The sequence below is a fragment of the Stegastes partitus genome, unplaced genomic scaffold, assembly GCF_000690725.1.
Source record: "Stegastes partitus isolate 25-593 unplaced genomic scaffold, Stegastes_partitus-1.0.2 Scaffold94, whole genome shotgun sequence".
NCBI lineage: Eukaryota > Metazoa > Chordata > Actinopteri > Pomacentridae > Stegastes > Stegastes partitus.
The window spans coordinates 421,064-432,727 of NW_007577825.1; the positions used below are offsets into that span (position 1 = coordinate 421,064).

Here is an 11,664-nt window from a genome sequence, read left to right on the forward strand (position 1 = left end):
ACTCCACGCAGAAAGATTCCGGTGCCCCCACCGGGACGCGAACCGGCAACCTTCTTGCTGCGAGGCAACAGTGCTAGCAACTTAATCAATAATTAAAATACTTGATAGCTGCAGCCCCAGTTGACTGGTATAACATTTTTAAGCATGTTTGACTGTGTTATATAAGACAGATGCACACACTCTTATGTGATAGCTGGTTGAATGTACAACGCTATATTCGTCGTCTTTGGTTGCATGCATGTGGTCTGGTTCACACACTTCGCTTTACTTCAAAGCAACAAAACATCCTAAACATGCAAAGGGAGAAAAAGTGCTAAAAAGCTCATGACCCTGCAATCACTCACGGCGGTGTCACTCAGAAATCCGACTGGACGAATGGCTGCTCCACCCAACGCTGCAGCCGTGACGCACCCTCCGTCTAACCTGTTGCCTCACTGACAGATTACGTCAGAAGTTATCATCAGCTGAGCTTTGCAGTGGATTTAGTGCTCCAGCTGTGTAGAACAGGTAGAACACGTTGCACCGCTCAAATAAAACTCGCCGTACGATGATGAGTAAATGCAACAGGGTAAACGGCAAATAAAAAAAAAAAGAAGGAACAAACGCGCTCCGTGCTCGTTGATGTAATGAGGTCGAATAGTGGTCGCTGTTAAATGTTGTGAGGCGGCATCTCTAGTGGCTCTTTCCCGGTCGCGTCACCCCCATCAAAATACCAGCAGGAGATAAATGCATTATTTGGATTATGCAGAAGTTGGTAGTGGGAGGGTTGGAGCTGCACGTGGCTGCAGAGGGATGCTGGGATATTCAAAGGCCTCAGCATCTCAGAATATCAACCACGATGATTGTTAGTAAAGTTTGTTTAAATAGTGATGATAATAAGGGCTGCAGCTTACGATCATTACCACTGACTGTAACCCAAGTATAGTGGAGCTGACATGCATTGCTTAAAATGTATTATAAGATGTCAAAAACGATAATAAATGCTTGTCACAGGAGAAAGTTATTGTGCAGATCCTTCCTTTTCAGAAGCTCCGGCCACCAAATGTTCATAATTTTTTAATTAAAAATAACTTAATATGGTTGCCTGTTCATATTCTGCTGTAACAACAACAAAGATAATTTAGTTTATTTATAGATCTTATCTGAGCACTGGTTTCTGTGTGCGTCACAGCATTTTAAAAAAAAAAAAGATGCGATCAGATACGTTGTTATTGTTTCCATGGCAGGAAAATTTGCAGCAGCAAAAGATAAAAGTGCAAAAATGTTTGGACAAAAGTACAAAAACCTGAAGGAAGAATGAGAAGAATAAGGTACTGGTGATGTTCTGCAGAGTCTTCTGTGTGGAGAAATTCAGATTTTGCAGAGATTTCTCTCAGTGGGGGGAAATGTGGAGGTTATTTTGTACATAGAAAGACTATTGCACCGTCAATATCATACAATATTGCAGCAACATAACAAAAAACATGGTTGCAGACTTGTTTAGAGACCTAACCTTCGACATTTAGTGTGAAAAAGTCATGTTTTTAATGCTTTTGTCCTGTGAAGAAGACTCACAGAGGATCCACTGATGGACGAGTGGTTTGACATTCTCCCACAGACTCTTGGATTCACAGAGAAAACAGAGCTCTGCAGTTTGCATTGAGTCGTCTTTGCACCGACTTAAACGGTGATCCTAAATCAATACCTTCCATTACTGAAGATGTGCGAGCAGGGGTTGACTCGCAGCCTGCCAGCGTGCTTTATGGTGCTACTGGTGGAGATTTCAGGCCCTTAGCGACCAGCACTGGTCCAACGTTGTCAAGGAAACTACGAGGGGGTGGGGGTGGGGGGGCTGTCAAAGCGCCCACTCTCTGCAGCGGTCCGGCTCAAACTGCCGTCTTCCAATATTCCCTGCAAAGTCAGAACGGGTGCTTTTTCAAAGAGCACAAAGTTGGTTCTTATTTTAACAGTGAGAGAGCATAATGATGGTAATGACACACTCTGGGACCTCGGACTTGCAGGAAAAATGAGAGCGGGGGTTATTTCAGTCCCTGGTTACCTGTAAGCAACTGATTCATTGTTTGGCTCGGTGTGCTTTACAGGTTTATAAAGCACAATCGGAGCACCTAATAGAGCGAGAGTCGGCCCGTTTGGCAGGAGGGAGCGCCCGTATAAAGGCTCATAACTATCGCCGCTTCCGCAACATGTTTGCTAACTTTCAGGTAATATTTAAATGCTGTTTGTTTTTCAGGCCGCTCTGTCCATGCTGATGCTGAGGAGTCCGATTTTCCCCAAGTCGCACCATCTGGCCGGCTACCACTACTCAGGTAAGCCCCACGAAAATAACATTCAGACAACCTTCAGCTTTAATGTAAGGAGAAGGAATGTAATTTAGTGATACTGATGAGTTATAATTAGTTATTTGATTATTGCTGCATCCTTTAAACAGCACTCAGCTGGTGCTTAACCCTGTTGCACCCATAGCAGCTTCTTGGTGTGCTATGAATCAGTTAAAAAAGAGAAAAAAGAAAAAAAGAAAGTTGATTTTTTTTAGATAATCAAAGAAATTCTACTATTTTTGTTTTGATTTGGGTTTTTTAGGGTTTATGCCACACCAAAATTGGTTAAAAAAAATTTATTAACGTGCTACATGTGCCCATATATGTTGCCTCTTATAGAAAAAATGGCTCCACATATTATATATATTTTATTACTTGCATTTTTTATTTGTTTCCACACTTACTTCCTATCTGCTCTCCATATACATGACCTGCACTTTAGCTGTAGTCCCTGAACTTTTGTGTCGCAGCTTCAAAACTGCGCCAAAGGGCTCCAGTTTTTTCCTTTATAGAATCTGATGAATGCTTTGTTTTTATGGCAATTTTCTTTCTTTTTTTAAAAAAATCGATGCATGTAGAATAGATTTATTTGAATGAAAATCTACATTTTCAGGCTTAGATTTGGTTAAGTTCTCTGACTGAACGGTGCAGCACAAGCAGGTAATTCAAGGGCTGTTGGAAAGATGAAAATCCAACAATGCTACAGGTTTTGACAGTTTTGGGCCACTTTAAATTGTGTTTTTTTTTTGAAGAAGAAGAAGAAATGCCCATCAAACCAGCTGTCAGGTTTTGAGTTTGAAAGGGTTAAATCATTTTAATTCAGATGCTCATCATGTGTTCAAAATTCCGATTCCATACAAGATGCCGCTTTATCTTATCATGTTTGTGCTCGTATTTGTCGTTTCATCCCCCAGACCAGCTCAACTCCCCCCCTCCCCTCTTTCTGTCTTGTTGCCATTAAACAGCGATGGACTTTCAGAGCCCTCTGCTTTGCCTCAAAGCAGTGGCAGCTGCAGCAGCGAGAGTGTTTTGGTGTTGGCGGCGGGGTAGTCGGTGACTGTGGAGGATTGTCAGGGTCAACGGGGTGCAGGGAGGGGGTTTACAGCATGTGGTTAATCCCAAGCAGAAGACAGGAGAGCCATTGTTTATCCAGTGATTTAAATGTGTGTGTGCGGTTTGAAGGATGGGGGGTGGGATCGAACTTGTCAAGGTCTCCACACACCCAGAATGTAATGTGGAAAGGATAGATAGTCTTGGATTCTTGAAGTGTTGTTAAACCTACACACCACATCTCTGTTTTTAAATGACTTTTCTTTCTACCTGTCCTCCTCCTCCTCCTCCTCCTCTCCTCCTTTGCCTCCCTCCTTCAGGATCAGACAGCTGGACGGCAGCTGAGAGACGCCACTTCAACAAAGGCATCACCGCGTACAAGAAGGACTTCTTTATGGTGCAGAAACAGGTACGTGTGCGCCTTCAAACTGAAGGAGACTCTAGTGGTGGTGACACTAGGCCACCTATTAGCGGTGGAGTCAACAGACCTTGGGACAGGGTCTGATTATTTGCCGTGTCATATTCAATTATCGCGTTTCCTCGACAGTGCGAAAAGATTTAATTTTCTTGTCTGAACCACTTTAGAGATGAAGCTCGATGCAAAATGATATCAGTGGCACAGTGTTAATTGGCCAAACCACCAAATTAAAGGCTTCTAGATTTGATTTGTTGAGGTGCGTTTTGTTGTTTACAGACACCATCTTTTGCTCTATTGAAAACTTCTTACAGCATTTCTAAATAATTAGACCCTTCATTCTAGTAGCTGACAGACAACCTTTAGCAACTATATTTAATAAAGTCATTTTTACAGCAAAAGTGTGAAATGCAGTTTGGTTTGGTTTTCACTTTATTATCAGAATATTAGTCTGTTTTTTTCCCCCTTGCATCCAAGAATTGCAGCGTCTCACATAAATAGCAAAAAAACACCATTTGATTAAACAACAGTCCACAACATATATTCAATAAAATGCTTGCAGTGCTTTAATTTGGCCATTTTTTTTCAGTATAGATACGATTATGGACTGAACACCCAGAAAAGAAAACAAATAGCAGATGCATCAGTCATGAATTTTTTAGCACCTGCCCAGCTGCAATAAAGCTTCTCACATCAGGTTAAATGTAAGTGGAAAATTATTAGTCTGGGTTGCCAAAATACACAGAACTAATAAACACACATAAATAATGCAGAGTGAAAGCGAAACTTAATAAAATCTATGTCATCTGCAGGTTTGCTTTGCAGCAGCAGAGGACTGTATTTGTTAGCTGCTCTGACGCTCCAGAACATTCAGTAACATTTAAGGAAAAATTCCCTAAACAATGTGTGTGTGTGCTTCACAGGTTACCACGAAGACAGTGGCGCAGTGCGTGGAGTTTTACTACACGTACAAGAAACACGTGAAGATGGGCCGCAACGGGATGCTAATCTACGGCGAGGCAGAGCCTTTGGAGAGCAAAACCACAGAGGAGGAGATGAACCACAAGGTCAGACACGTGTTGAATATCTCCACTGCAGAAAAAAATGTAAATAAAGTTTAGCACGTTGAGTTCCTCGATGTGAAGAAGAACAAATCTGCTACACGGGGCACAAAGTAATTACTTCAAATTTATTTTATTAAAAGCTAAAACCAGACTTCAGCAGAAACCTTCTCGAGCAGCAAGTTACTGAGCTGTGGTTTTCAAGTTAATGCGACAGAAATGAGCATGACTGCAGGCTGATATTATTAGATACCAGCATTTTCTTTAGATGTAAAACAGCGCAGCGCGAGTTCCGAAACTGCAGCGCTCAGAATATCTTAACTGACCAGTTGCGTGCTGAATCGTATCATGAAAAAGGCTGCAGCTCACTCCAGTTATAACACATGGTGTTTAGGTGGTTCTCATGGTAACTGGGTAAAGCTGCACGATTACATAACAAGTTTGCATTAACCTTGTTTACCTTTCCTTCTGCAGAATATCATTTAAAGCAGCGTAGACGCATTAAAAGCAATGCCCTAGAAAGATGTAATGTGAAGCATGCACGACTTTCATCTAGTTCTCGATGCCGAGGCGTTTCGTCTTAATACAATCTGTGCTTGTTGGGCCAGCAGGGCGCTCACAGACTGGAGCCTCAGCGGGAGGAGGACAGCAGGAAGTGGGAAGGGTCAGCTGACAGGAAACAGGATGTCTGCCCCACCAGGGTGACACACACGCTGCAGTCCACTGAGAATGTGAGTGTAAACCAGCGACAGAATGAACAAACCAAACAAGAAGCACAAACAGTTTGTCATCCCACAAGAGGAAGCTGTGTGCGGACGTTTAACTCTCTGAACCACCCCACAGCAGTTTGGAGGAGTTTTCTTGCTCCTGTCACATTTTACTCACTCATTTTTTTTTACTGCAATATGAAGTCCTGTACCTCAATGCAAGCAGCACAACCATGACTAGAATTAAAGAGGAAAAAAAATAAAATAAAAGCTGACTGTCTTTAAATTAATTTACAAAAAATAAAGAAACCTGGACTCAACATTTTTCCAGGTACCCCCAGATGTTACCAATTACTAAAAATGGTGACTGAACTGGCTTGCCTCATATCTTTGTCAACCCAGCCTCCAGTTTGACCCAGTTCAGCTGAAAACCCCTAAACTTTTTCTCACATGCAGCGAGGTCACTAAGGAGCAAACAAGTTTCTGTTTCTTTTTAAAGAGGGGCTTTCACTCGGTCTGTTTATGGAAAATTTTTTAAATAAGACACACAGGATAAAGTGATTTTGATGACGTTCCACAGTTTCAAACCATGGACCAGCACATCACAGATAAGTTATTGAAGGACAGTTGGAAAGTTGAAAATGTTTCAGATTTTGTTGTAATTTAGGCGATTTTAAAAACAAATAACACGACTTTCAAACCTGCATGGAGGTTTTGGGGTTCAGAGGATGAAACGGAAGTATAGTTTTTCATCTTCTTTCTTTCAGCATTCAGTGGAATCAGTTCACTTTGACGCCTTATTTTAAAACTTGTATGTACAACCACATAGATGTCCTCTAAAACTTTACACATGTGCCTTAATGACGTTATTCAATATGAAATGTCTCCAAGAAGCTCAAATATCAGACAGCCACTTCTTTTTTAAAATGTAGTTTTCAATTTGGGAAAATACAATGTTGTTAATACAAAATACGGTCATAGAAAGTCCAGTAAAGGAACTGATGTTTGAGTTCCATGTTTTGTCCCTTAAAATCTCTTGTGATTGAGTTAATACTGTGGTGGTTATATTCTAAGCACTATATGTTGCTTCTGATTCATGCAAAAGTGTCATTTTATAAAGCCAGGATCACACAGTTATTACTACTCGTGTTTTCTTTGCATATAAAAAATGTGTTTACATCGACAGTATACATACACTGAGATATACGGTTCAATCATTTAAACACTGTGCAGTAGAGGTAGGATGCTAAAGGTTCATACTAGCAGCTATCTGTAAATATGCTAAACAGATAAGCAGTTTAGCAACAAGCCTCTACGTGTTCCTGGTTTAGAAACCTCACTTGGCCTCGTCGCACTTGTTTGTCCTTTTGAACTCTGGCCGACTTGGTGGATGTCTGTTGGATCTGCTGCCCCCCGCTGGGATTCGGAGGAGATAGCTTGTCATGAGTCCACCTCTCTTGTGTTAACTCCATTATGTCTGACGACAAACAATGACTCGGCAAAAAAACCCCCTCTTTTGTCCTTGTTATCTGCATGTTGTTGAGAAAAATATCCGGCTGCATGTGCGCTCCTGTTAACTGCCACATGCCTGCATGCTGTCGTAACGCGAACCTACATAAAAGCTGCTCATAAAGTGGCTCGTTATTTTCCTGCCGACTGTCTTAAAAGTCAGCTTTTATGTTAACAACGCCTCTTGTCTTTTTTTATTGCAGCCGGGGACCGTCCTGATCATGAAGGGCCAGGAGGACGTGGGGAGGGAGCAGCCGCTGTCCCGGGTCATCCACCCGCCTCACCCGCCTCCCCCCAGCTCCAAACCTCGAAACTACGACGGCAACGCGCGCAGGACGAGCCCCTCGACGGGCAACAAGGGCTCGACCGCGCAGGAGGGAGAGTTCCCCTGCAAGAAGTGTGGCAGGTGAGCCATCGGAAGTGTCTCTGCTGTTGTGTTCTACGTGTCGGCTCTGTTTACTTCTGCAGCACTCGCTCAGGTTACATAAGAGCCCTCAGACAAGACGAGCTCTGTGTGTATATATATATATGAAATAGAGAAATTCTGCAGGAAATGTTGGTGCTGCTGTTGCCCACTTGGAATATGCATCGGTAAACAGAGGCAAGTGTCTCCCGGTGTCTGTTTGAAAGATTCAAACGTCCTGTCATGCTCCGATTAAATAACAGCTCGTCCTCTGGCAACACCGGCTGTGTTATTGCCAAGCGTGTCCTAGCAACTGAAACACAGTAGATGCGGCGCATTGCTCCTCTTGTCAGTGCAACTCTACCCGGTGACTTGACGAGAGCCGCGGTCGCTCTTTAAAAGCCGAACCTGCTCTGAGTGTCCTCATCGCAGCCTGTGCTTCACTGCAGAGTCGAAACGGTCGTGTTGCAGGAAACCCAAACGCTGCTTTTGAAAGATTTGCAATCAAATGTTAAGCTTCAGACCAAGTGCAGATCCACTGATTAGCCAAACTTTATCTCCCCTAAATGTCAGTAGTTTCAGTTTTGCTCTAATTTACATAAGCTTCACATCAGTGTCTTTAGATTTGGACTGTTGTGTCAGAAACTGTATGATTTTGGACATTCTGTCATGCATTTTTCACTATTTTGTCATAAAATAATGGAAAATAACAGCCCCAGGTCGTTGCTGTGAGTCTGTACTCTAAGACGTATTATCCGGCCTTATTTGCATGCATCATACTGAACTTTGACCACAGTTTTCAAAGGAAAGCACAATGAAGCAATGTGTGCAAGTCCTGAATTTAGAAAGAGTGAATGTGTGAGAATCATTGACATGTAGAGCTGCACCAACATTTCTCTGCATCTGTTAAGTATTTCAGTGTAATTTACATAAATGAATGCATCTCCCACTAATTTATTTTTGTGCTTTCTGTACATCTTTTGGAGCAATTAGTGGAAAATCAAAGTTATATATTCATATTCAGCATCATCACAGTCTCAGCTGATGTGTTTGATCAGAACATCACCGTGATCATGTGATTTGTCTCACTGGGTCCTGCACACTTCAAACCACAGCGATCTCTGTTAAAAACCCAAATATGTACGTTTTATTTTATCTTTTGTCCGATGACTCCGACAGCTGGAGTCACAGTCTCTGGACAGCTCTTGAATTTATATTTGAGTGACAATCATATTTGATTATACAATTATTTCCAGTGCTGATAAGCATGTAGGTTGTTGTTTTCAATGAACTGATGAATTGTTGGTTTTTAAAAATATGAAAAATAGTGAAATACGTTCATCAGTGTTTCCCAAAGCCCCAGATGATGTCCTCAAATGTCTTGTTTCATCTGCAACACAAAGATATTCAGTTTACTGCCATAAAGGAGTAAAGAATCCAGAAACTATTCACATTTAAGAAGCTATAATCTGAGAGTTTTTTTTTCTTAGAAGAATTACTCAAATGGATTAGTCCATCATCAAAATAGTTGATGATTAATTTAATAGTTGACAACTAATCATTTATAATGTTCAGGTTCTCTATTCATGTCTGAATAGAGAACCTGAACATTATATTATCACTAAGAAGACATGATGAATGTTTTCGAGCAACTAATCATTTAATCGCTTAAAGTTAAAAGTAACTTTTTTTCACTGGAGCAGTCAGCATTAGTACAGCCCTCTAGGTATTTAAACTTTAGCACAAGCTGAAGCTGAAGGAACTAATATTAGTGGAATAAATAAAAACTCACAGGTAGTGCTGGTTTACACAGGCTGAACACTTGCCGATCATCTGCTTATCGATGGGCAATAACATTTACTGATGTTCCTTAAACGCCTCGCATGCAGGCAAAGTGAAACGCTACTAGTCCTAGTATGCGACCAAAATGTGTTGAAACCGTGAGTGAAATAAGGCATTCTTAAGTCAGATACACCCAAGTTGAAACTGATTGATTTTATCTGTATGAGCTGTATGTATGTGTAGCAAAACACATTTTAGACATCAATGCTGCAGTCGATCGTGTTCATTTAATTGCAGTTTACTGCTGGTAATATTAGTTTAGCCTTCATAGTCATTGGATGCAGTCAGCTACTTTTCCTTCCTGACTGACTCAGTCGGTTTCTCCCTGCTTGGACCTGCACTTCTTAATCATCAGCTGTGCCGAGTCGGACCGCTCCCTCTCTCCCTCCAGCCTCCTCCCGTATGCCTCATTCAGAAAAACTCATCGTCTCACTCGTCAGATAGAAAGAGACTAAATGAGGAAGGAAAAGTCTTATTTTCAACCACAACAGCAAAGAGTCCACATCAGCCTGATGATCATCTTACACTCGCACAATGCAACCATGGGAACATTTTTTTTTTTTTTTTTTAAACTTTTTATTTATTCCACATAGATAAAACAGATGAAGATGTACAGAAACCTCCCACCACAGTTTACAACCCACTCAGTCCATATCATGTTACCTTCAGTCATAAATACACATATTTTACACAGATACCAACAACAATCTGGAATTATGACTTCTTTCTAGTATTTACGAGCGACCAAAAAGCAACATATCTAAGTAAAATAAATGCATTTTTTTTAAAAAGAGAGAGAGCGGTATTTAGAGCCCTGATATTGCTTGTGTCATCGGTTTCCATCTTCTCTCAAATGTTTCTAGTTTCAGTTGTAGTCTTGCTGTAGTTTTCTCCATAATAAAAACCTTTTTTACTGTCTGTCCATAACAATATGTTGGAGGGATGTGGCTTCAACCAACTGATTGTGATCATTTTCTTTGCTATCTAGAGGTAGCTGCTCTCTCTGCTGTAGCTGCATTATGCACAGTCACACTCTGGAGCTGCATTAAGATTAACCTCTGACCTCTGCAGCAGAACACCTCCTTGACCTCCTCTCCCCTTCTGTCCCTGCAGAATTTTCTACAAGGTGAAGAGCCGCAGCGCCCACATGAAGAGCCACGCCGAGCAGGAGAAGAAGGCGGCGGCGCTGCGCCAGAAGGAGGCCGAGGAGCGGGCGGCGGCGAAGGCTGCGGCCGAAGCGGCCGCCGTGCTGGCGGCGCGGCAGCACAACGGGACGCGACAGGTGGGAGGAGGCGACAGCACCAACGACGACTCTTCGGACGGAGAGGACGACGACGACGAGGACTGGCAGTAAGAGGAAGGCCGCAGACAAAACTGACTGCACCAGAGGGGAGGAGAAAAAAAACTTTAAAAGAGACTGAAGATGAAACCCTCCAGTTGAACTTTCTGTACATTTGGCGGAACAGGAAGACTTCCGTTTTAGCTCGGCACATTCAGGGACAGATTGACTCCCATGTTTAACTGTGAATGTGTGGACTGAGTGAGTGTATGCGTGTCAACAACGTGCTTTCCAAAACTCCCCCTTTACTCTCGCTTGAAAAGCTTTTCAAGAGTTTACCTCTCTTGGTCACAGGGCTCGGTCGAATCAAAGCCATGCCGCTCGTCTCGGCGCTGTCCTGCTTCTTCACTCCCAGCTGCGGCCTTCCTCAGCACTTTTTTGAGTCTCGCTCTGCTTCGTTTTGACAGGCGTGGAACTTTTCGGACTCCCTTCCTCTTCTTCTTTTTTTTTTTTTCTTCCTTCTGAGCCACAGCACGCGCTTGCTTCAACCGCATCCCGGCCGTCCAGCATCGGATGAAGTTTTGACGACGTGAAATCTCGGCAGCCGGGCGGAGTGCAGCGGCGGCGGCGGTAAACGGAGCTGTGCGACAGATGGATGGACGGCACTCGCCTCCGTTTCGTCGCTCTCCTGCACTCGAAGCTGCCAAAAGCTTTTTCTCAGACGCATGATGTGCACCAAATGGGTTCTCTCTCTGTTCCTTTTTAGTTCTGTGAATCCCCTTCACCTCCTCTCTTTCTGCCCTTTTCTACCCCCCCAGTTTGTTCCTCACTGTTGATGCCTTGGATGTTCTGATGCTTTTTATCTCGAAATGACAATCAATTTTACACTGTTGTTGTTTTTTTTTTTTTAATGAATATATATATACAGGTAAATGTTACTTTTTCTGCCTGTGTAGCTCTATATGGTTATTGTTGTTGTTTTTGTGAATATTCCTGTTGATGATTATTAATATTATTATTATTATTATTATATTCTGGTTTTGGCTGCAGTTCAATTGAGCGCTTTTTTTTTTCTGTTTC

At 42.3% G+C, this 11,664-nt stretch overlaps 1 protein-coding gene across 3 annotated transcripts in view; it reads left to right on the forward strand.

Annotated features, from left to right (window-relative positions):
• The window catches only part of mideasb (mitotic deacetylase associated SANT domain protein b), a 30,008-nt gene extending 19,307 nt beyond the window's left edge, over positions 1-10,701 (forward strand). For all 3 annotated transcript variants that reach the window (XM_008277295.1, XM_008277294.1, XM_008277296.1), the window contains exons 8-13: positions 2,231-2,306; positions 3,689-3,777; positions 4,707-4,850; positions 5,456-5,575; positions 7,264-7,466; positions 10,419-10,701. In XM_008277295.1, coding sequence (XP_008275517.1) covers positions 2,231-2,306; positions 3,689-3,777; positions 4,707-4,850; positions 5,456-5,575; positions 7,264-7,466; positions 10,419-10,659 — 873 coding nt within the window. In that variant the 3' untranslated portion in view covers positions 10,660-10,701. The remainder of the gene's footprint in view (positions 1-2,230; positions 2,307-3,688; positions 3,778-4,706; positions 4,851-5,455; positions 5,576-7,263; positions 7,467-10,418) is intronic.
• The last annotated feature ends 963 nt before the right edge of the window (positions 10,702-11,664 follow it).